Here is a 25,502-nt window from a genome sequence, read left to right on the forward strand (position 1 = left end):
GTCACAATCAATGGTGGTATTTCACCCATGTGATTCACTCCATTTGCGCACTCACCGTCAACCATCACCTGGCACAACTGAAATGCTAACTTTGGTATTTGATTATAATTAATAGACATTATAGGGAGTAAGTTATCTGATGTCTTGTGTGAATTAATCACGGCAGTAGGAGAGACAACCCAGTACATGGACGCCATGGTGAATGGATGGGAAGAAGATTCTTAGAGGGCACTGATTTCAGTTTATTTTTTATGTATGACACCTCTTAAATAGGGTTTGGCTTTGGTGGCCTAAAAATTTTTAGGTGAAAATCTGATAATGAAACTCAGGAGTAGGACAACTCCAAAATTATGATGATAGAATAGCTCGAATCTGTGAAAACAACAGGGTAGTCCTTGTCAAACCCAATAAGAGTGTCATAGAATAGTGGCACAGAAATATATATTTACAGGGCATACCTACTACATAATAATTTAGATAATTACTAAATAGATATTTCCCTCTAATGGGTTTTAATAGATATTTGAAAACGTTAATTCATTTTTTAAAATTATATTTTATATGAAAAACATATTTCAGGAAATGTTATTTCTATGGAATAAATTGTATAATTATTTTTTATGATATTACATAATTATTTATTGAAATTATTAAAACAAATAATTTATTCTTCTTATAATATTTATTATTAGATAGGAATAAATATTCACATGACATCATCGATTTCTTAGTTTACTCTTTTTCTTAAAGAGCCGAATGGGCATTCATCACTCTATACATTATGTAAAGTGTAATGAAATGTTCATTATGAAATCTAAATATTAAAACTGAGAATTAAAATGTAAATTTTAGAATTTGATGTGACATTCAAAGAGACATATTTATAGAATTTATAGTGAGACAAACATTTTTCACCATTTTTCCTCGCCTAAAATTATCTAGGAATTGTAAAGGATATCCTGTGGTTGAAAATAGTAAACTACAGCATATTATGTTTTGAATTTAGATCATTCCATTCAGGATAAGAAATATGTCTAAATCTAAATATAAATTATGGCTAGACATTCTAAGTAAATGACCTGGCCTCAGCTCCGGTGGAGAGTTTGGAAATTTGAGGACAGTTTTGTATGAGATTAATTTCAAGATCATAGATAAGGAGATTGATTATAAAAGAATTCAAAATATTAAAAAAACAAGACAGTAAGTGTTATTGTTTATTGCAAGATACATAATAACAAATATATTTAAGAAGAAGCGGGAGAAGAATAAAAAATCTCTTTTAGTTTAGACTCATCTTCATGGGTCAGCATAAGAGACTTTGAAACAATCCTCTCTTAGATTAGTCATCAATACAACATCCACTTTTTTTTTTCACCAAAGATTGAAAATATTATGAAGCAGCGAGGTACGAAGAACATGCTGATAATACGATTACAGATGAGTGATGTTTTGAGGAAAATAATGTTTTGAATCTGGTTATGAAAAATTAGATAATTATTGATAGTTATTATTTCAAAGGTCCCACTCATATGATTTCTTCACCCTACACTTTTCTCATCATAAATTTCATCTTCTCCCATACTGTACCATATTTCATCTTGGAATCTGGGAGGAGACATACGTTTGATGTGTGTTTGGGAGGCTTGAAAACCTTACTTGCAGAGGATATAACCTCTAGCTGTACATGATTTATTTTATTCATGTATCATGTTAAATCGTCGCTGAGGCATTTTTTAGGTGCAAATGAAAAATGCATTAGTGATATTTTCGAGCTGAATACTAATATGTCATTTTTGACTTTATGGATGCGAAAGTTAGTCTCAGCCGGCAGAGGGGAATATTTTGGAATTTTGGCGGCTCATAATGTTGCTTTAAAATCATATCCATTTCCTCTGGTATGAAGAAAGTAATAAGAATCTAAATATTTATGAAAAATCAATAAACTCTTATTATCTTAGAATCAGTATTTTGTTAGTGTAATCGTCAATATCTAAAACACTGTATTTAATTACATAACCTAGGAAAATCGGTGAAACATTGAAGGAGGAGGTATAATGTGTCGATATTGTGTAAGAGGAATAAGTGGAATTAAAAGGAAAATCATGCATGGAATCTGATTCCAATACCCTTCATTCAGATGTTCATAAACTTCTAACGAGACATGAGAAGTAGTCGGAGTAATTAAGTCAAGGACACGTACAGTAAGATTGAATTGATTGAGAAGCATGCGCCGATATCTAATTTTTTTACCAGTCGGATAATGTTTTAAAGATTGGCAAATAATTTCTTTTTAATATAATTCCATGTGCTTCAATATGGATAATGAACCAGCTTGTAAAGGCATAGACTCTAAGTTTCAATACCGCAAAATAAATACCAATTGATAATGCAAAACCTCAAGTCAGCAGGATGTGACAAAAGTGGACATGAGAAGGGAACAATGCCAAGAGAGATTTGTTATTAGAAGGAACAATACCCTACAGAGAACATTGGATAAGTCATGAATATAATACAAATAACAATATTTGTGATATAATTCGATGCATTTTGGTACAAATAATGAACCAACTTGTAAAAGCGTCATGTCGTAGACTCATAGTAGAATAAAATAAAAATCAATAAATTAGGCAGGAGATGGGAAGAACCCTAATTTTGTCACATCCTGCTGACTTGAGGTTTTGCATCATCCAATTCATATTTATTTTATTTTATTGCCACCTGGAGTCTATGACATCCCGGACGATTGTGCATCACATTCATGATTCATATCAGTTTCTTATCTTCATCTTTCATAGATTAAATAACAATAGAAATACCCACAAAGTCTTTGTCTGAGTTTTTTATTTTATTCCCACGCGATTAATCTTCTCCTACAATTTATGGCGAGGCTTAAATCTCAACAGCCTCGACGGCGTAAGATGTGTCAAAAACTATTAAATAACTTAGAAATCAGTCAAGATATAGTTATAATAATGAAAAAAAAAAACAATCATGGGTAGCAGATCCGTCTTCCCCGGCAGATCCCACCAAGAAGGAAGCTATGGCGGAACATCATCCTCTTGTCGGTGGCGGCAGAAGCCGCCACGTCGCCGCAAGAATTAAAAGTGTTCATGGTAAGTTTCAGTCTGTATGATAAGGTGTTCTTGGTAGCTTGCTCTCTGGAGCGGAGATGAGCTCGTCGCAGAGCTTGGTTTTTGCCATTAATGGCGAAAGATTCGAGCTTTCTAGCGTAGACCCGTCCACAACCTTGTTGGAGTTCTTGCGCACTCGGACGACCTTCAAAGGGGCCAAGCTCGGCTGCGGTGAAGGTCGAGTTCTTCATCATCTTGCTTGGGTTTCTTCACACAAACTTTTCCTCATCGTGTTCATATCATCATCATCATCATCATCATCATCATCAATTTCGTTATGGGTCCTCTCCCTCCATCCTCCTAGTTTGGTCCGTCTTCAGTTTCTTTTGTCCGCTTCATCATCACGATCATTATCACCAAACTCGTATGAGTCTATTCTCCCTTAATTTTCTTTTTCTTCATCGTCAATTATCGTCGTCGATCTCAGTGCTTTTCTTCTACCTTTATCTTTGTTTTCGTCATCATCTTCATCGCCGCCAATCTCCAGTGTGTGCCAGAATCATTTTCGTCCATAATCATATTCATCATTATGAGCACCAATCTCCAGTGGGTTCCGAAATCATTTTCGTCCATAATCAAATTCATCATCTTCATCATCCATTATCATATTCATCATCATCCATAATCATAACAATCATCATCATCCGTAATCATGTCCAGAATTATTTTCATCCATGATCATATCCATCATCATCATCCATAATCATATCAATCATCATCATCCGTAATCATGTCCAAAATTATTTTCATCCATGATCATATTCATCATCATCATCCATAATCATATCAATCATCATCATCCGTAATCATGTCCAGAATTATTTTCATCCATGATCATATCCATCATCATCATCCATAATCATATCAATCATCATCATCCGTAATCATGTCCAAAATTATTTTCATCCATGATCATATTCATCATCATCATCCATAATCATATCAATCATCATCATCCGTAATCATGTCCAAAATTATTTTCATCCATGATCATATTCATCATCATCATCCATAATCATATCAATCATCATCATCCGTAATCATGTCCAGAATTATTTTCATCCATGATCATATCCATCATCATCATCCATAATCATATCAATCATCATCATCCGTAATCATGTCCAAAATTATTTTCATCCATGATCATATTCATCATCATCATCCATAGTCATATCAATCATCATCATCCGTAATCATGTCCAAAATTATTTTCATCCATGATCATATCCATCATCATCATCCATAATCATATCAATCATCATCATCCGTAATCATGTCCAAAATTATTTTCATCCATGATCATATTCATCATCATCATCCATAATCATATCAATCATCATCATCCGTAATCATGTCCAGAATTATTTTCATCCATGATCATATCCATCATCATCATCCATAATCATATCAATCATCATCATCCGTAATCATGTCCAAAATTATTTTCATCCATGATCATATTCATCATCATCATCCATAGTCATATCAATCATCATCATCCGTAATCATGTCCAAAATTATTTTCATCCATGATCATATCCATCATCATCATCCATAATCATATCAATCATCATCATCATCATCCATAGTCATGTCCAGAATTATTTTCATCCATGATCATATTCATCATCATCTTCCATAATCATATTAATCATCATCATCATCATCATCCGTAATCATGTCCAGAATTATTTTCATCCATGATCATATTCAACATCATCTTCCATAATCATATTAATCATCATCATCATCATCATCCGTAATCATGTCCAGAATTATTTTCATCCGTGATCATATTCATCATCATCATCCATAATCATATCGATCATCATCATCGTCATGTCCAGAATTATTTTCATCCATGATCATATTCATCATCGTTAACACTAATCTCCAATGGGTTCCACAATCATTTTTCATCCATAATCATATTCATATTCATCATCGTCCACATTCATCTTCATATTCATCATCCATAATTTTAGTAACATTCATCTTCATCATCACCCATCTCTTTTGGGTTTCTCCTCCCTCCCTTTCCATCATCATCATCATTATCATCATCACCATCATCATCATCATCACCATCATCATCATCATCATCATTATCATCATCATCAGCATCATCATCATCATCATCATCATCAGCAGCAGCAGCATCATCATCATCATCATCATCGTCGTCGTCGTCATCTTCATGGCCAATCTCCAGGGAGGTTCTTCACCCTTTTCATCATCTTCATCATCATGATCAGGATCATGAGTTTCGGGTTTCATTCTGGATGTCGCAATGTTCAGGGGGTTGCGGTGCCTGCGTGGTGCTCCTATCAAAATATGACCCCGTCTCGGGCGAGGTGGAAGACAAATCCGTGAGCTCCTGTCTCACCCTCCTCTGCGCCATCCACCTCTGCTCCATCACCACCTCCGAGGGCCTCGCCATCACCACAGGCGATCGATTCCATGCCGTCCATCGTCGCCTCGCCGGCTTCCACGCCTCCCAGTGTGGATTCTGCTCCCCTGGCGTCTGCGTCTCCATCTTTGCCGCCCTCGCCGCCGCTGACAGATCCTCGCCGCCGCCGCCAGAGGGACATTCAAACCTGCCTGCTGCTGCTGCTGCCGAGGCCATCTCCGGCAACCTCTGCCGTTGCACTGGCTATCGGCCCATCGTCGATGCATGCCGCAGCTTCGCCGTTGACTTTGACCTTGAAGACCTTGGGGTCAACGCTTTCTGGCGCCGCGGCGCTGCAGCAGCTGATCTTCTCCCCCGTTATGCCGCCGCTGCCGTCTGCACTTTCCCTGACTTCCTCAAAACAGAAGCCGCTGCTTCAGCCTCTGTCGCTGCATCACTCCAGATCCAACAGTCCTGGTATGCCCCCAGATCTCTGAAGGAGCTGCGGCGGATTCTCCTTGCGGCATCGTCGGAGGCTCGCATCAAGCTTGTTTCTGGCAACACCTCCGCAGGAGTCCACCGTGATCTGAACAGATATGATTCCTACGTTGATCTCGGGGGAATATCTGAGCTGACTGGGATCAAGCATGGCGATGGCAACGAGTTTTTGGAAATTGGTGGAGCAGTCAGCATCTCTTCTGCCATCGAGGCCCTGGAAGAAGATGGTGACGCCGTCTTTGGCAAGCTGGCAGCACACATGAAGAAGGTGGCGTCGCCGTTTGTGCGGAACACGGCAAGCATCGGTGGGAACCTTGTCCTGGCCCAAAGAGGAAACTTCCCGTCGGACATGGCCACAATTCTCCTCGCTGCTGGTGCCAGCATTGCTCTTGCCGTTGATGCAGGGACCATTGACCTCTCTCTTGAGAACTTTTTCAAGCTTCCTCCTGTTGACCGAAGAGAAATCCTGGTCAATGTTAGGATCCCCCGCGGAGTGAACAATGGTGGGGCGGTGTCATTCTTTGAGACGTTTAGGGCGGCACCAAGGCCTCTGGGGAACGCTATTGCCTATGTAAATGCTGCCTTTTCAGTCCTGGTCAACAATGGACATGTGGAAAGCTCACGACTGGTCTTCGGGGCATATGGGACCCGCCACGCTACGCGAGCAAAGAATGTGGAGGAGTTTATCGCTGGGAAGAAGATCAATGCTAGGGTCATCCTCGAGGCTATTCAAATATTGAGGCAGGAGATCATCCCCGATCAAGGGACGAAGCATGCCGACTACAGAGTCAGTGCCGCTGTGGGATTCCTCTTCAAGTTTCTGAGCCACCTTGAAGAAGAACATGTCAAAAATCAATGGGATATAATTCCATCTCAAATTTCCAGCACAAAGTTCCACAACAACCAAGATCTCATCCAAGACAGGAGTCTTACCTCAAGGCAGGATATTGAAGAGGGTGTTGACTTTCAGCCCGTGGGCCAGGCCCTGAAGAAAGTTGGCGCTGAGCTCCAAGCCTCTGGTCAGTATCCTCTTTTTGGTTCACATGGATGTTGTCTTTCTCATTGAGTTTGAATGGTCTCAGGTGAGGCTGTGTACGTGGACGATATCCCATCTCCGCCGGGGTGCTTGTACAGCGCGTTTGTGTATGGCGACCGGCCTTCAGCAATCAACGAGGTCAAACTTGGTGAAATGGATAAGGTTGTGGCGTACATCACCGCAGCTGACATTCCTGCGGGTGGCAAAAATGTTGGCGCTGCCGGGTTTACTGGCGACAGCCCCCTCTTCGGCGTTGGTGCTGCAGACTGTGCTGGTCAACCTCTTGGCATCGTGGTAAGACTCTTTCAAAATCCAATGAATTATGATGTTCAGGTCAGATAAGGTCAATGAGGTTGTATTTTAAAGGTGGCAGAGACTCAGAAAGTGGCCAATTTCTGCGCTCAGAAGGCTGAGATTGTATATGGCGGGGCCCTCGTGCCACCACCGATAATGTCAGTGGAGGAGGCTGAGGAGAGGTCAAGCTTCTTCGAGCTGCCACCTTTTATGAAGCCACCTACAGAGATCGGAGACTTTAAGGAGGGGGTCAACGCTGCAGAGGAAAAGATCCTCTCTGCAGAGGTCAATCCAATCAGATGCAATGTGTTTTTTGCTCTCTCCGTTTTCTATGAAGCATCAACTTTTTTCAGTGGTTTAGGTTGTGTTAGGGTCGCAGTACTATTTTTACATGGAGACGCAGACGGCGCTGGCAGTTCCAGATGAAGATGGCTGCATCGTGGTGTATGGGTCCCTGCAGGTCCCAGAAGACACACAGCATATTATCGCCAAGTGTCTTGGGGTGCCGAGTCACAACGTCCGCGTTATCACCCGACGTGTAGGTGGTGGGTTTGGTGGCAAGGCCTTCCGCGGCATGCCGGTCAGCACCTTCATTCTCTCCCACCATTCTTCTCTTCCTCCCTTTCACACACCCTCAAAATTACCCTCTTTTTGTGTCTGCAGGTGGCAGTGGCATGCGCGTTGGCAGCGCACAAACTGCGTCGGCCAGTGCGAATGTACCTGGACAGAAAGACGGACATGGTCATGGCCGGAGGCCGCCACCCAATGAAGGTGACATACTCGGTCTGGTTCAAGCACACTGGGAAGATTACAGCACTGGAGACCAAAATCCTGATCGATGCAGGGAGCACACGTGACATCAGCCCAGCTCTACCCATCAACATTGCTGGCACACTTAAAAAGTACGATTGGGGGGCCACCTGGATGGAATTCAAGGTCTGTCGGACAAATTTACCCTCCAGGTCGGCTATGCGTGCTCCGGGAGAGGTGCAGGGAAGCTTCATTGCCGAGGCCATCGTGGAACACGTGGCAGTAGTGCTCAAGGTTGACCCGGAGGCTGTCAGGGCTATCAACATGCACACGTACAACAGTTTCCAGCAGTTTTACACGGCCGCTGCAGGCACGCCGCTGGGGTTCACGCTCCCAATGGTTGTTGACAGGGTGGCAGAGGTGGCTGAGTGGCAGCGCCGCCGGGAGGAGGTCAACGTGTTTAACCAAAGCAGCAGGTGGGTCAAACGTGGGATCTCGCACATACCTGTGGTGATGCCAGTGACTGTGCGGTCTACCCCTGCACGTGTGGCGATCCTCGGGGACGGCTCCATCGTGGTTGAGGTCGGTGGCGTGGAGCTGGGCCAAGGGCTGTGGACAAAGGCAGCGCAAATGACAGCGTTCTCCCTCGGTCAGCTATTTGACGGCAGGATTGACCTTCTAGAGAGGGTAAGGGTCATGCAAGCGGACACCCTCAGCTTGGTCCAGGGGGGGTATACAGCTGGCAGCACCACATCAGAATCTAGCTGTGCTGCTGTCCAGCTGGCATGCGCGGAGCTCGTGTCCCGCTTGCTCCCCCTCAAGAACAGCCTCCTCCAGCTCAGCGATTCTCTCTCCTGGGAATCTTTGATCCAGCAGGTCAGCCCTAGTCAATTTCTCCTAAAGTCAATGGTGTCTAATTTTTGTATTTTTCTTTCTAGGCGAAGTTCAAGTCGGTGAATCTCTCATCAGGGATGCTGTTCAAGCCGGAGCCAGACGCAGTCATGTACGTGAATTATGGCGCAGCCATCAGCGAGGTGAGCGATGTCAGCTTGGGGGTTTCCAAGATTCACAGAGGGATGACGTCAGCTTGTGCAGGTGGAGGTGGATCTGCTGACAGGGATGACGACAATTTTGCGATCTGATCTGGTATATGATGGGGGGAAGAGCTTGAACCCTGCCGTTGACCTGGGGCAGGTTTGACTTGGAACCTTATTACTGATGTGGATGAGAGAGGACAGATGAAGAAGAGGAGTCATTGGGTTTCTCTCTCTTGTTGCAGATCGAAGGAGCATTCGTGCAAGGGATTGGATTCTTCATGTGTGAGGAATATCTCACTAATAAGGATGGGTTAGTGACGTCAGATGGAACGTGGACTTACAAGATCCCGACCGTCGACAACATTCCTCGCGAGTTCAACGTAGAACTGCTCAGTTCTGGGCCTCACCAGCAGCGTGTCCTCTCATCCAAAGGTCCCCCCTCTCTCTCTAGCCATCTTTATCTCTCCATTATCTCCTTCTCACTTTTCATGTTTTATCTCCAACCATCCAACATTTCATGTCTTCAAGAACTTTTGTTTCCCCCTCTTTCTTATCCTGCTGTTAATTATTGATATCTTTCTCTCACTAAAGAACTCTCTGTTTTCTCTCTCTGTCCCTCTTTCCTTTGCGTCACTCCTCTATCTATGCAGCCTGTTGAACTTTTTCTCTGTCAAGGAAACTCCAGATCTCCTGACCGTTCCTTTCCACTTTTCAGCCTTCTATTGCTTTTTTTTGGAAATATTTCAGCCTTCTATTGCTGATTCATAATCTCTTTCTCTATCTCACTAAAAATCCCTCCTGCCTCTTCCTTCCAACTTTTTTCTCCCTACCATCCCTCCTCTTTATTACTTTATTTTTTCCCGTCCACCTCTCTCGATTTTTCATACCCGCTCATGACATAAAACCATTTCTGGTCTTTCTCTAACTAAAAACTCTACTTTCACCTCTTCCTCTCCACTACTCTCCTCCCCATCTTTCAGCTTTCTTTCACCACAATCTCCCCTCTATCTAAACCGGTATGCAAGTCTATCTTTCTCACTGAAAACCTCCCCTCTCGCTACCTGTCTGACCAGTCATTCATCCTCCCTTTCCTACATCCTCTGATATTTTACTCTCTCTAAAAAACTCAATTCTCACTCTATATCTAACTCTATCTTTATCTATATCCTCAATTCCATATCTATATATATCTATATCTACATCTCAATCTATATCTCTATATGTATCTCCATCTCTATTTGTTTATACCTATATCTTCATCTTGATCTTTATCTCAATTTGTATCTATATCTATATCCATATCTATATCTATATCTATATCATTATCTATACTTATATTTATATATATATATATGTCTACATCTATGTCTATGTCCATATCCATATCCATATCCATATCCATATCTCTCTCTGTCTTTATCTCTATCTCTATCTTCATCTCGATCTTTATTTATATTGGTTCTATTTCTATCTCCATCGCCATCTTCATCTCCATTTCAATCTCTGACTCCATCTCCATGTCCATCTCCATTTCAATCTCCGAGTCCTTTCCCATTTCAATCTCCCAGTCTATCACTGTCTCTATCTCCATATCTATGATATTTCTTCAAAAAAAATATACATGGTCTGCTTCACTCTCCATCTATATCTCCATTTGTGTCAACTCTGTCTCGGTCTTTATTTATCTCTGATGGATGGATTGTTACAGCATCGGGGGAGCCGCCACTGCTGTTGTCACTGTCAGTGCATTGTGCAACGAGGGCGGCGATAAGGGCAGCACGGGAGGACCTCTCCTTGTCCCCTGTTTTCCAGCTCGACGTGCCGGCTACCATGCCTGTCGTCAAGAAACTCTGTGGCTTCGACAACATTGAAACTCACCTCCGTGCTGCCATTTCTCAATCTCCTTAACGGCTACATTTTCAAAAATTTTGCTGACCCTTTATCTCTCTACATGAGAAACAAGGTGGATTGAAAAGCTAGCGCGGTTTAAACTATAAAGATCTTTACCTTCTTCTGCTTTAAGTTGTTTCTCTCTCTAGAGTGGGGGAACGGTGACAGCAATGGCTACTTTTTTCTAGATTTCCTCCTGATCATATCTCTCTCTAGAAGAGAAGTGACTTGAGTTCAAAAAAAATTTGGGTATGGGAAAGGGGAAAGATCCTTCTTTCTTCTTTCTCAGTTGTTTCTCTCTGGAATGGGGGAGACGAGGAACAGCTATTATTGGGGGTTGGAAAAGAAATTGCTCATCAATGAACATGTGAACGTTCGCGAACGAACAGGAAGATCCTACGGGAAAAATGTTTGCGAACGGTTCGTGAACTGACTAACTGTTTGTGAACATAATTTTGGAATGTATATCGACATGCAGGAGGGGGCGCAGCGGCTGATCCAATGACCTCCTCCAACATGCAGTGGAGAAACGCAATGGATGGCTATGGACGACCTCCTCCTTCAGGTCATGTGTGACAAGTGATCAACTCATGAGGCATAAAGTAAGTTCATGCAAGGAACAAATGTAGAGCTTTCTGACAAATTTTGAAGGCTTTCAGACAAATTTTGGCAAATAGCGGTTTGTTCATAAATGAAATTTGCACCAAACACAAACACAAACAGCGATGCCCCACTGTTCATTTGTCGATGAACATCATGAAGTTGGGCACCTGAGATGAACTTCCAATCTGAGAAGGGAATGGGTGGGATATTTTTTGATATGAAACCCCCATTTATTGATGTAGACAACAGGGAATATTGAATAGAGAGAAGTCTTCATCTTCACCTTGGGAATAGCCTATGGATCACTGCTGCTGCACCAAGACATCCACCCGCACAATGGCTGCATGTGGCCATCTGGTGACTACCAAGTACGTGCTCGCTTGTGAGTGTGTAGCCCCACCTCCACTTGCACGCTGCTTGAATGTAGGGGACGGCACCTCCAGGACATGATGACCCAGACGTGACGGGACGGATGACGAACGGGGATGTGATGAGTATTTCATCACGTCCGCGTCCCATTACACGTCCCAGGTTTTTGAAAAAATCTGTCACATTCCCATCACGCGTCACCGCACATGTCGACCCGTCATCGTCCCGTCTCCGCACGGCGTCACCGTCACAGGTGATGAAAATTCAAAGCTCAGTTCTCTCTCTCTCTCTTAAGGAGATAATTTAAGGTTTTTTTGCACTTCTTTAATGTTTTTACAAATCCGTCACCGACGTCATCCGTGACGTTTGTCCCGTCACGTCACCTGTCCGAAGACCTCCGTCACCATCACATCACCGTCACAGATATTTTGTCACTCTCACCGTCACCATCATGGACGAAGAATTTTATGACCGTCACTATCACGTCATCCGTCATAGTGCCATCGCCGTGATGTGTGAAGTGACGGCTGACGTCTGTCATTGCCCGCCTAAGACCCATCAGCTTAATTCATTGCTATTCCCTTAGCAATGCCCTTGAATTTTCCTTGGATCATCCACTTTCTCTCTCTCCCTCTATCTCAATTCTCTCTCTCTCTCTCTCTTGATTCTCTTCCTCGCATTCTGTCTCTATCTCTCTATCGATATCTCCTCTCTCTCTTTAGTTTACAAACAACTCAAGTCCAATTTACAAACCATTCAAGGTCATGTATCAGCCCAATAAAAGCCCAATATGAACCCAATTTAGGCCTAGTGTCAACCCATTAGAGGATTACTGTCGTCCCAATAAAGAACTTGTCTTAACATCTGCTAATTACAGACCCATTTTGCCCCAATAAAGGCCAGGTAAGTACCTAAAAGGCATAATATTGACTGAATAAATTAATAAATGATTGCCCGAGTCAAGGCCTAGCACAGGCACATTTTTGGCTTAGTTTCCAGGAATGTTTATGGTAATATTTGCTTACAGGTCCAAATTTTCAGCGATCATCATTCTTGGGTGAAAATCCAAGAGATTTGTATTACTACCAAATAAATGACTTTTTCCAGGCATGTTTATTGCTCTATGCCTTCATCGACCATCACTCTTGAGTTAAGATCAATCCTAAGAAAGAGAAATAGAGAGGAGACGTGTCAAATAGATTAATAAAGAAGTAGAAACACGGCGTGAGAACGGGATTGAGAGACAGAGGGAGAGTTTGAGCGAGAACAAGAGAGACAGCGTGAGAGAGATTAAGAAATAGATTAAAGGAGAAATAGAGAAAGAACGACACAGCGTGAGAGAGATTAAGAAATAGATTAAAGGAGAAATAGAGAAAGAACGAGACAGCGTGAGAGAGATTAAGAAATAGATTAAAAGAGAAATAGAGAGAACGAGATAGCGTGAGAGAGATGAAGACATAGATTAAAGGAGAAATAGAGAAAGAACGACAGAGCGTGAGAGAGATTAAGGGAGGAAGAGAGAGAGATAGAGAGAGCGTGAGACAGAATAAAGGAGAAGTAAGAGAGAGAGAGAGATAGAGAGCGTAGAGCTTGAGTGAGAGATTAAAAGAGAAGTAGAGAGAGAGAGAGAAATTCAAAGAGAAATAGAGAGAGAGAGAGCGTGAGAGAGAGATTAAAAGAGGATTAGAGAGAGAGCGAGAGAGCTTGAGTGAGAGATTAAAAGAGAAGTAGAGAGAGAGAGCGTGAGAGCTTGAGTGAGAGATTAAAAGAGAAGTAGAGAGAGATAAATAGAGAAATAGAGAGAGAGAGAGCGTGAGAGGGAGATTAAAAGAGGATTAGAAAGAGCGTGAGAGTAAGATTAAAGGAGAGATAGAGAGAGAGCGCGAGAGGGAGATTAAAAGAGAGATAGAGAGAGAGCGTGAGAGTAAGATTAAAGGAGAGATAGAGAGAGAGCGCGAGAGGGAGATTAAAAGAGAGATAGAGAGAGAGCGTGAGAGTAAGATTAAAGGAGAGATAGAGAGAGAGCGTGAGAGAGAGATTAAAAGAGAAATAGAGAGAGAGCGTGAGAGTGAGATTAAAAGAGAAATAGAGAGAAAGAGCGTTATTAAGAGAGAAATAGAGAGAAAGAGCGTTATTAAGAGAGAAATAGAGAGAAAGAGCGTTATTAAGAGAGAAATAGAGAGAGAGAGAGAACATCATTAAGAGAGAAATAGAGAGAGAGAGCGCGAGATTAAGAGAGAAATAGAGAGCGCGCGAGAGAGAAAAAGAGAGAGAGCGCGAGATTAACAGAGAAATTGAGATAAAGAGAAAGCGTGATTAAGAGAGAAATATAGAGAGAGAGCGTGATTAAGAGAGAAATAGAGAGAGAGCGTGATTAAGAGTGAAATAGAGAGCGTTCGTGGTGAGAGTAAGTAATGGCCGGAGAGGAACAGAGAGAGAGAGAGAGAGGGGGCAGTATTATAGTACAATACAACACGGATTTTTTTAAAAAATCTGACGTTAAAAACTAGCCGTTGTGTTTGTTGGCTTAACCCGTGTTAAGGGAGGTTGGGTTAATCGCTTCTCGACAAACCATCCTAGCCGTCCAGATGTTTCAATTTTGAAACTTGGGGTACGTGTTCCAATCGCGTTGAGCCCGTCGACTGGTCTCAGGCGGAGGCGGGCTACGATCAGGCTAAAACTTCATATAAACAACAATATTCCATTAACAAAATATTATTCTGGGCGGGCCATCGATCATCAGATGAACGCTTCTGCGCTCTTCTACTCCTTCCTACCCTTGATCGGTATCTGGCGATTCTAGTATGGGAGGAATTAGGATCGGCGGTACAGGAAGTATGTTCTTATTTCGGTTTTCTCTCTTTCTCTGCAGCACCGAGAAGTTGCGATTATGATAAATAGCGTAGAATTTTAGTAATTCTGATGATCTCGCAACAATGTTGCTTTTGGGTGGGTATGTTCTTATTTCTTTTTTCCCTCTTTCTCTGCAGCACCGAGAAGTTGCGATTATGATAAATAGCGTAGAATTTTAGTAATTCTGATGATCTCGTCGCAATATTGCTCTTGGGTGGATATGTTCTTATTTCTGTTTTCCCTCTTTCTCAGCAGCACCGAGAAGTTGTGGTTATGATAAATAGCGTAGAATTTTAGTAATTCCGATGATCTCGTCGCAATATTGCTCTTGGGTGGGTATGTTCTTAGTTATGTTTTCCCTCTTTCTCTGCAGCACCGAGAAGTTGCGACAAGGATAAAATACCAAATGTGGAGGCAGCTTTAACTTGTATAGCCAAGCCCATTCTCAAGGTCAAGCTTGATTCTACTCTGGATTGTTTTAATCACAACTATTTTTTAACGGGGCTTTTTTTTCTGGGAGTTTTATGATTTCTTAGTTGTTCCTTACTCGCTTTTTACAGACTTTTGACTCTATCTCATGCAAGAGGTGGAAGGAAAATAGGTGACTACTCGTTGTGATCATATATCCGCGAGGAAAATAGATGAGTTTACCTGGAGAGGAAGAATCACGAGGATGTCCAACTGATTTGAATCAGTGACTACTTTGTCATCTGGAATCCCTGTCAAACTGATACGTTCTCCCTTGGAGAGGTATCAATTAGTCGTCTAGAGAGTAGAAAAATTATTTGAGATTTTTCTTGGACTCTAAAGAGCTTCTGAAAATAACAGAATCTCAAGAAAACACTAGAACAATTGGGAAAATGGATGAGGAAATAGATCGGGAGGGCAAAGGAGAAGCAAAGGGTAGATGAACTGGACGCTGATTAGTACCAAGGTCCGCTGATTCTAACGGGGACCTTAGCTTCACTAGAAAATTCTAGCAAGCCTCTGATATTGTGATCTCATCTTTTTATTTTTGATTGTGTTTCTTTTTGTGACCAGGATGTCAAGGGGAAACAAGCAAAACAAGCACAAGTATTCAAGGAGAAATTATTAATTTCATGAGCTGAAAGAGCAGAAGGAATTGAGGTTTGACATTTACTTGATTTTCATGCACTAGATACAATGCATGTTTCAAATTGGGGATGAGAAGACACCATTACATGGACTCCAAAGTTTTTTGTTTGGTGCATCAATTCAAAGGTGGGTGGGGAAGTAATATGTGTAAACGATTTTCTAAATTTACCTTCATGAATTTAATCAAACCCAACTTGGAGAATTCATTTACTTTACTTCTTAGATGCATGTGTATCGAAGTTAGGCTCTTGTAGCGGATCAAATGCACCTCTTTATGGTATGAGCCATGGGTCTGGACTCACGCGTTAAGCTTCTAAGTGGTTAAGATATCTGGTAGGGTGAGGAACAGACATGAAAATCAAAGGGTTGAAGTACTATTTTCCTAGGGTGAGTGCTGAGTGAACAACCACATCATACCACCTCGTGTTAGCAAAACCTACTTAGTTGTTTTGGATCTCCATTAAATGGAATCTTACTTGGGGTACGGGTGGTCATTTCTTCAAGTCTTGAGCACAGAATCACTTTTCCTTGAGCAACCTAAAGCCAAAATTTGAAAAATATCCTTACCATCTGCATCTCACCACCGATTAACCATACCTACCATCATCATATCTTTTATAGGCACCCATCTTGAACCCATTTCCTTATTACTTAAGATATGCCCAACTCCCAATCCCAAGCCTTTCTTTCTTCCCTCTCTGTTATTGTATTTTCTTTCTTTTCCTCCTCTTTGCTTCTCTTCTTCTTCTTCATTCTTTTTTCTTCAGTTATCACCAGCTATTTTGACTTTGAATTGGGATGAGCTGTTATCACTTTTTAGTTTTCTGAGACATGTCCTTCATGTTAGGGATATCATTTGTATGATGTTTACTCTGTTTAAGTAGGATTGATTGTTTTTATTTTTCATTCTACCCCCTTTTGAGAAAAACAAAAAAAGCAAATGGCCAAAAAAAGAAAGCGAGAAAAAAAATCGAGCAAGCAAAAAGGAAAATAAAACAAGAAAGATGATGAGCAAAAAAGTGAGAAAGAAAAAAAGAAAAGAAAAATATGGGAGTCCTCAATAGCTAGAAAAATCCGAGGAGCAAAAGAAAAAAGTTGTGGGGGCTTGTTGTAAGTTTTTAGTTATGGTTCCAAGGACATCAACATGATTTGTTCATCATCATCTTCCCATGTCTGATGTTGTGCACATGTTTATTGCTTACTTTGAAAATATTTCTGCATCATTGATGATGCACATCATCTTCACCTCATTCTATAACCCTTCTGCACATTCTTCTATCTTGGGAGTAGGCTATCTTAAGTAATATGTGCCCTTTGTTCATCTTTCATTTCTTGTTATATCCACCTATAACCCCTCTCTTGTGCCATTCCATCTTTCTCTTCCCTCTTTACCCATAGATACCCTCTTCTATTATATCCTCACCACCTTATTTTATTGGCACACATTTGATATTTTGTGCTTGAACAAGAGGAGAAGAATGACCGTCCTTTACTTTCAGGGAGGAGGAAGGTTAGTGGGGAACCCCAAGCACTAACTAGCCACCATATGTGAGAGAGTGACCTAGAGATGGAGAAATTTTTTATCACCTCCTGGATTATAGTATCATACCCTGCAAGAAGTAAGCTTCACTCCTCATGACCACCAGCTCTTTCCAAAACCTCAAAGGAGTTGATCATGATATTATAAATCTGTAGTAAGATTAATAATTCTAATTGAAAATTAATTAGTAATATGATATTATACTTGGATATGACAAGGCACGGCCATATGCACTGCTATAATTTTGAGTATTTTATTTATTATGATATAGATTGTTTACTTTGCTAATTAAAGTTTTTAATCCAAAACAGGTTTTGAAAAACTTTTCTACTATTTTCTTAAGTTCTAGTTTATACTATAAATTTTCATTTTAGTCTTAATGCTATTTATCCTAACAATTCACGTTATTAATTTGAACGTGAATTTAATTTATTTTTAATTCATTTAGGATATAATTGGTTTTGTTATGATTTAGGAAAACTGGGTTTGAGTAAAATATTGTAATCGTCGTAATGTCGTTTTCCTATAGAATTCACAGGGGTTGACCAAGGACGTAAAAATATTTTAGTATTAAAAGAGGTCCTTCTCTACGAAATTTTACTCTGGCGTGTTCACTCATACTTTCAATGGTATTTTAATCTTGAAACTGTTTTCGTTAGTTATTCGTGATTATTTATGGACGTTGAGTTGGCTGGGGTGAAATATTGTAATTCTCGTGCTGAATTCTCAGGCTTTGCCGAAGTACCTTAAGTGAGTGACATTGGCAGTAGAAAATGTCGTTGTTTAAGGGATTGGTGTTTTCACTCATGTGACACATTTAGATGGATGGGCTTTCCGGAGATTTCTAGGTCGTTCAAGAAGCAACAAGCCTCTTGAGCAACATTTTTTTTGGGGGTTGACATAGTTGACACAAAAGGAGAAAAATGGGGAAACATGACGTCACCCGTCACCATCATGTCCTCAGTCACAGATCCAACACCATGAGGAATGACGTGACAGATGACGTTTGATGTTCCCCAGGGACCCGCAAGGTTTCCCTTCTTACAGCTTCATCATGCCGCTAATGCTAGTTAGGCTCGCAAGGGCTGAGATTGAAGTTGTATGTTGCAGACTGGGCCATAAGTACTGAACATGTCTGCCCATCAGACAGTCACTCTATCATGATGCTATGGATGGGACGGGTGGGACGATCTCTCACGTAAGTCAGGTCAGCCCTGCCACAAAATAGGCATGGAGAACGGATGACGATTTCATCATCCGTCATTTCTCTTTCGTCACCCATTTTCGTTTTCATCTATTGACGGATGACTGAACGGTCCTATGTTTGTCATTCGTCATTAGTCATCCGTCATTTGTGACGAATGACGAATGATGAAAAATACGGACGAATGACGTAAACGACGGAGAAAAATTAATGTATAATTTTTACCTTAAATTTTTACTTAAACTCATTGAGCCATTGGCTTCTATGAGGAGAGAGAATTCGCTCTCTACGTTTCCTCCATCTCCAATGTTCCTGTTCGGTGAGCGGATCCTGAGAGTTCCTGCTCCACGATTTTCTGTCAACGACAAAATCGAAACATTTAAATACAAGAAGGGTGTCTGCGCCTCTCCGTTGAATCCGTCTCCCAGACTTTTTGGCAGCTTCTTTTCTGTTCTATCTTATTTGATTCGATAAGATGTGGGTTAGATCTGAGTTTCCGCGAGAAGTTACCGCCGCTGATAGCTTCTACAAGGTAATCTGATCATGTGCTTCTCGAGTCCGTCGTCTTCTTCGTTCCGCCGCCGATTGTTGGCATGTTCGTGGCTCTCTTTTTGTTTCATCTTGTTCTTGTTCTCAACCTCTCAACATCTTGTTCTTGGCATGTTCTTGTTCTTGTTCGTGTTCTCAACCTCTTTCCATTTTATCTTGTAAGAAGATAAACAAGAAAAGGCGCCGCCAAAAGCACTTCAGAAAGAACCATACCCTCACAGTAAGACCGGTGATTTTTTCTTAGATAAACAAGAATCAAGGGATTAAATATGCAATAGGATGCCCTATCTGACCTAAAAAACATACCCATAAAATACGGCATTGGGAGAATGTGGCATTCAACACAGGCGAAAGGGAGAGATGCGACGACCGCGGCGAGGGGGAAAGATGTTTCGGGGGGGAGAGAAGGAACAGACGGAGAGAGGGAGAGGGAGCAAGGCGACAGCGCTGATGGGAAAGGGTTACATGAAGAGTGGGGTAACAGGGGGGGAGGGGTGTTTTTCGTGGTAAGCGGGGGGGGGCAGGGTGTTTTTCGTGGGAAGTGGGGGCAGGGTGTTTTTCGTGATAAGGGAAAAAATTTTGTCATTTTCCGTTACATAAGCGTCCGTTCCATTCCGTTCCGTTTACATCGATGGACGAATGATGAGACAGAGTAGTGACGGAAATCCGTAGATGAAGGAATGGAAACGAATGACGAAAACAATAAAATTTTCATGGAAAACAGATTGGGGGGGGGGGGGAAGAAACGCGCTGAAGGGGGGGGCAACAAGGGGGGGGGGGGGGGGTTTCTCGTGATAAGGGGAAAAATTTTGTCATTTTCCGTTACAGAAGCATCGATGGACGAATGACGAGACGGAGTAGTGACGGAAACGCGTAGATGACAGAACGGAAACGAATGACGAAAATGATAAAATTTTTCATGGAAAACAGATATCGGAACGGAATTCCGTTCCAATATGTTCTGGCCATCCATTTCCGTCATCCGTTTCCGTCCTCCATGCCTACCACAAAATGCTTAGGTATATTTATGTGTAGTTGAACAGTAAAATTTTTTGAATAAAATCTAGCCTTCATCCCCCTCTTATACCTCACTCTCTGGATTATCTCAATAGTATAATAGTAACATATTTGAATCAGTAACACTCCCTTCTCAAGCTTCTTTGCTGGTTTTCTAAAATCAGTAACATATTTGAATGTTGATACCTCAATATCCGCCTTAACATATTTTCTCTACAAGGATGTCTACTAGCCGTTATGCATTTTTTCTAGCTCTGGGCAGCCTCATTCTTGGCAGGGCTGCCTCATCCTAATTAACAATGTAGGAGGTAAGGGGGGTATCAACCTTCCCATTCATAGTATATACCACAGGTCGAGACGGGACAAACAACATCCTAGTTTTTAGAGGTTCGTCCCACCCTTCCCATTCATAGTAAGTCCCCTCTCGAGTAATTTCATCCATGTCCCGTCCAATCAGAAACCGTCCTATCAGAGACATTCTCATGTCAGAAACCGTCCTATCTGACGTTGGGGACAGAAAAAAATGTCAGTCTCACTAACATTCTGCTCCCCCTTGGCTTTCCCTCTCAGCTTGGATCCCGACTTGACATGCTTGTTCTGTTCTGTTCGTTTGAAACGAACAAAAACTCATGCAAAAGAATCCCACAGTGCCTTCATCGTTGTTCTGTTCTTTTAAAAAAAAACGAACTAAATTCGCACAAAGCGAACAAAAGAACTGCACACGGGTCTGTGCGATGTTCTGTTCGAATTCGTTTTTGTTCTGTTTCGAAAACCGAACAGAACGAACAATTCGCACGTAACGAACAGGACGACGACGAGAGTTCGTCCCGTCAACCGTCCAAGACTCACGGGACGAAGGGTTCGTCCCGTCCGCGTCCATGCACTGTAAGAGGGGTATTTGGGCCGGCCCACGTTCCCCCAACCCCCCGCCGTCTGGAGCGGTGGGTCTCCGGCTAGGGTTTCGGGGGCGATCAGCGAGCTCGCTCGCCATGGCGCCGGCGAGAGTTGGCAAGAGGCCCCCCCGCGAAGAAGACCACGTCGACGTCGTCTTCTGCATCAGCAGCGACGACGAGGAAGCCAACGTCGATCTCAGCGCCAGAATCGTCGCCATGTCCCGCGACCGCGACGCGCGAAAACCCGACCCGTCTTGCGAAAATCTCATCTTGGTCGACGAATCGCCGGAGAAGACGAAGCGGAGGAAGAAAAAGAAGCAGAAAACCAGTCCCCCCGTCGAGTCGGTGGGCTTTCAGGTCTTTTTTTTTCTCAATTTCCCTTCTTTTTCGTTCATTTTTCGGTGGATTCCAACTTGGGTTTTTTCCAATTTTCGAAGAATGAACTGGTTTTCTTATAAATCTAGAACGAACGACCTGAGAAAATGTTAAGAAACAATCGAATTTGGTTGGAACATGTCGTCGTTGTTTATTGGAATAGAAATATCTGCGAGATTAGTTGAATCTGTTGAACAGATCATTTTTTTTTTTTCAAATTCAGGCTCAGGAAGATCTCTCGGATAACATCGTCTTCCGGAAGCTTCTTGTGAGTTGATATTCGACGATTCTCTGAAGAGTTTATTGGGTTTTATTGCTGCTGAAATTCCGTGTTTTCTTAGCGTGGGCCGAGATATTTTGAGCCTGGAAGCGCGCGGGTGGAGACTTGCTATAATTGCTTCGAGGAGGGTCATACTGCTGCGGATTGCACTTCTGCGAAGAGGCTGAAACCTTGCTTTGTCTGCGGCATGTTCGGGCATAATGCGTATAAATGTCTTCAGGTTAACTCCTTTTATCCTCCCTTTGTTGATTATGTTAGTGAATTCTGGGGATTTTTATCTCTATCTCGATTTCTATCTCTATCAGTTGGGTTCATGGTTGTTTTCTCTGGGGATGAACATAGCAGTGAATTTGTCTCATGTCCATCTTGTCATATTCTCTTTCATGTGGGGTAATAATAGTCTCTCTCTATATTACATAGCAGCATTTGTATCACCAGTTGTGCTGGGTTTCCCTATGTTATTTATTAACTATGGCTCATTCCCTTGAGCATCTCTCTCTCTACCCATCGATCTCTCGTTGAGCCATTACGAACCTAAAATCTTTTGCTATTTTTGGGAATGTTTTGTCTATGGATATATCTATCTCTTGGGTTCATGATTGTTTCGTCAGCAGATGAACATTACAGTAACATGGTCACATGACCATCCTGTAATTCTCCATTTCAGCATTTGTATCTGCAGATGTGCTGGGCTACCCTTTGTTGTTTAATTAGCATGGGTCATGCCCTGTAAAATCTCTCTCTCTCTCTCTATATATATATATATCCATCAGTTTATCATGTCTTTAGCTAAATTAAGCAGCACTGAGTCTGGATCCACTATTATGGCTTTTGTTTTTCCACGTTTCTTTCTTTAGGCCATGAGACAAACCTGAATGTAGGCTCATATCAGGGAAGGGGGGGACGGCTAGACAAGGAGGAGAGGTTTCCCGGGTAGAGGGGAGAAATGGAAATGATCCGAGGGAAGGTCAAACGGATGAGGCAGAGATCGACTGGGGGCGAGTCGCCTGAAAACGCGGGTGAGGTAGAGAACAATCATGAGGGATAGGGATCATCAAGAGAGAGAGGGAACTTAGACAACATAGAGGAGAGAGGAGAGGCAAGTGACTTATTTAAGGAGAGGGCATCCTTATTTAAAGGAAATACATTATTTTCTAGGGACTTGAACCAATATTGGCATGACTGAATCTGGCTCCCTTAATTCTGGTGGCTTTTGTTTTCATGGTGCATCCCTCAAGCACTTATCTCTTAAAATATCTTTTTTTTTGTGCCTCTGTGTGATACGTTCTTCACCAAAGTATACCCAAATTTTTTATTGCATGGCGCATTCCCTGAATCATCTGTCTCATAGGGACAAGACTGCTTCATCTGCAAGAAAAGAGGGCACATGGCCAAGGACTGCCCGAAGAAGCACAAGACAGATAACCTTGACATTCAAATATGCATGAGATGTGGCGATGTTGGACATGATATGTCCTCATGCCGGAAAGAATACCCGCATGAAGACCTTCAGGTAGCTCACCTTCCATCTCCTTCAAGAATTTTATTAATTAACATGATCTGGTAATGATCAACATCATGTTTTGTTCCTGCAGAAGATCCAATGTTATGTATGTAAGGGTTTTGGCCACTTCTGCTGCGCCCTATACGAAGATACATCCCCTGCGAACATATCATGCTATGTCTGCGGAGAATCTGGCCATTCTGGAATGGTTGTCTGCTCCCATGATGCCCACATTCATCTACATCCTGATTATAGTAAGCAATAATCCTTCAAGTGCTCTCCCTTGTCTTCCATAGGGATGTGCTCGGTACTGGGGAGAATCCTCTGTGGACAAGGCTCCCAAGATCTGCTATATCTGCGGCGAGGAAGGCCACCTGGCCCGCGGCTGCACCCAAATATCTGTTACTTCCTCTTCCAAGGTTTTCTTGCTTTATATTCTCTTCCAAGTCTTTTTTTTTTGCCGTTATGGGATCATTCAACTCTCGAGACATCTGTCTCATGTAGAGAGAAGCCACTTTTGATAAGCAGGCCAGAAGATCATCTTCTTCCTCAGTTAAGGTCCCCTTAAAAGCCCTTCTTAAAAAAATATATGGGCTAATTCAGTTGTCTATATACTAATTATAATATAAAAATTTGTCTCACTTAGGTAAAAGCCTCTAAGATGTGCTATCTCTGCCACGAGAAAGGTCACTTGGCTCACAACTGCCCCACAGGAACACCGTCTTCCTCAGCCAAGGTTCTTCTTTTTCTGAAAGATCTACGTTTTATTTACTTATCTGCCTTTTTTGGAATTATATAGTTTTATTTAATCCTTTTTTTTTGCACAGCGTGAAAGACGGCGCGGAGAATATGTCCATTCTACGCCAAATTCAGTGGAAAACGGAAGAAGTGGGGGGCATTTTGGGCATTCCAATAAGAGGAAAGATTTCTCAGGCTCCAAGAACAGAACCCATATTGCAGAAGGTAGCAAAAGCTGGGGCAAGTATGAAAATTCAAGGCCCAGGGGCGGTTGGATAGTGGACGATGATCCCAGAGACTTTGACCGGAGGTCTTGGTCAATGTATCAGAGGTCAACCTACACGCCGAGGATGTGGAATTTCTGATCCGTAGGTGTGGAACTTTATCTCATCCCATTCAATCAAAAGGTAGAAATGTATTTGTGAAAATGGGTTATCTGATTCATCTGTTTATTCATGCATTTATTTTGCCTTAAATGAGCAAGAATGACAACTATCCGACATAAATTTCCTACCAAATAATGCAATTGTCGGTTAGTGTGTTTTTTACACCCCTTTTTAGGAAGCCCTGGTACAACTCATTGGCAGTACTAGCATCTCTTAAAGTTGACGAGTCATCAGAATGGAAAGCTCTTCTAGCCTCATGATCAGCATTATAGTGCAGGGACGCGGACGGGACGATTTTTTCGTCCCGGGACAAAGAATCGTCTCGTCCGAGGGTAAGGACGAATTTCGGGATGAAAATTCATCCCGGGGACCACCGGAGGGGACGGTTTTTGTCCCGTGGGACGAAAAAATTCTGTCCAGGGGTCTCAGGACGATGGACAGACGAACCTGGACGGAAAACTGCTGGATTCACATCCGATGGTTGAGATGTTGCCACGTGCCCTCACTAGGACAATTTATATATATATAATATACATTATAATCTATTATAATATATTAAAAATATAAAATGTGTTTTTTAGAGTAGGATGATTTTTGGGACGAAAATTTATCTCGGGAGGATTGGACAGGACGAAAAATCATCCCAAGATTATTGGACGAGACGGTTTTTTTGTCGGTGGACGGAAAACTGTTCCGTCCTTCGTTCCTGAGCTAACATTGGACATAGGACAGGATGAAATTCGTTCCATCCTTTCCTTCGTCCATGTCCGGGATGATCCAGAACTATAGTCAGCATCGAAGGGCTGTCGAGGGTTCATTCTTCAGGTGGTGTGATTGAATCTCGCCCGTTGGATCAAGTTTATTATAGGATTTGTTTGGGATGTGATCAATGCATAATTTTTTTTGAAAGATGACCTAAAGTCACGCCACAAATTGGTAACCACCCAAAGTACACATGTATTCCCTTAAACCTCTACCCATACATGATCTTCCATTCCCTTATCTATTACTGCTCGAGGAAATCATGACGCCATGAGCCCTCAACAT

General features: G+C 42.1%; 2 protein-coding genes and 1 long non-coding RNA gene across 5 annotated transcripts; all 3 read left to right on the forward strand.

The window, feature by feature from the left end:
• The first annotated feature begins 2,988 nt into the window (after positions 1 to 2,988).
• On the forward strand, positions 2,989 to 11,160 carry AO1 (aldehyde oxidase 1). Its single transcript, XM_078579987.1, has 10 exons — positions 2,989 to 3,308; positions 5,433 to 7,040; positions 7,104 to 7,351; positions 7,424 to 7,636; positions 7,713 to 7,931; positions 8,015 to 8,977; positions 9,040 to 9,135; positions 9,197 to 9,295; positions 9,381 to 9,570; positions 10,847 to 11,160. The coding sequence occupies exons 1-10, from the start codon at positions 3,170 to 3,172 to the stop codon at positions 11,044 to 11,046; spliced, it is 3,975 nt and encodes a 1,324-aa protein (XP_078436113.1). The 5' UTR covers positions 2,989 to 3,169; the 3' UTR covers positions 11,047 to 11,160.
• Positions 11,161 to 14,723: 3,563 nt separating this feature from the next.
• On the forward strand, positions 14,724 to 16,171 carry LOC144706613 (uncharacterized). Its single transcript, XR_013582283.1, has 3 exons — positions 14,724 to 14,835; positions 15,227 to 15,303; positions 15,895 to 16,171. It is a non-coding gene; the product is annotated as an uncharacterized LOC144706613 (long non-coding RNA).
• A 4,971-nt stretch (positions 16,172 to 21,142) lies between these two features.
• LOC144706612 (uncharacterized) lies at positions 21,143 to 24,525 on the forward strand. 3 transcript variants are annotated; one of them, XM_078579603.1, is made up of 9 exons: positions 21,143 to 21,529; positions 21,771 to 21,815; positions 21,889 to 22,047; positions 23,179 to 23,340; positions 23,423 to 23,539; positions 23,628 to 23,750; positions 23,836 to 23,889; positions 23,978 to 24,067; positions 24,159 to 24,525. In XM_078579603.1, exons 1-9 carry the CDS (start codon positions 21,158 to 21,160, stop codon positions 24,432 to 24,434), a joined length of 1,398 nt encoding a protein of 465 aa, XP_078435729.1. In that variant the 5' UTR covers positions 21,143 to 21,157; the 3' UTR covers positions 24,435 to 24,525. The 3 variants fall into 3 exon arrangements, with proteins under 3 accessions (XP_078435729.1, XP_078435730.1, XP_078435731.1); XM_078579604.1 differs by having other exon boundaries at positions 23,836 to 23,883; XM_078579605.1 differs by lacking the exon at positions 23,836 to 23,889.
• The last annotated feature ends 977 nt before the right edge of the window (positions 24,526 to 25,502 follow it).

Source organism: Wolffia australiana, chromosome 8 (genome assembly GCF_029677425.1).
Source record: "Wolffia australiana isolate 7733 chromosome 8, ASM2967742v1".
Taxonomy (NCBI): domain Eukaryota; kingdom Viridiplantae; phylum Streptophyta; class Magnoliopsida; order Alismatales; family Araceae; genus Wolffia; species Wolffia australiana.

Excerpts from the sequence above, each read along its gene's own strand:
- AO1 (XM_078579987.1), top strand. The coding sequence starts at position 3,170 with ATGAGCTCGTCGCAGAGCTTGGTTTTTGCCATTAATGGCGAAAGATTC. Across the intron at positions 7,637-7,712 it reads AAAAGATCCTCTCTGCAGAG|GTTGTGTTAGGGTCGCAGTA; the intron begins GTCAATCCAATC and ends TCAGTGGTTTAG. Across the intron at positions 8,978-9,039 it reads GGGAATCTTTGATCCAGCAG|GCGAAGTTCAAGTCGGTGAA; the intron begins GTCAGCCCTAGT and ends TTTTCTTTCTAG.
- LOC144706612 (XM_078579603.1), top strand. The coding sequence starts at position 21,158 with ATGCACTGTAAGAGGGGTATTTGGGCCGGCCCACGTTCCCCCAACCCC. Across the intron at positions 21,816-21,888 it reads TCGTCTTCCGGAAGCTTCTT|CGTGGGCCGAGATATTTTGA; the intron begins GTGAGTTGATAT and ends GTGTTTTCTTAG. Across the intron at positions 23,540-23,627 it reads AATCTGGCCATTCTGGAATG|GGATGTGCTCGGTACTGGGG; the intron begins GTTGTCTGCTCC and ends TGTCTTCCATAG.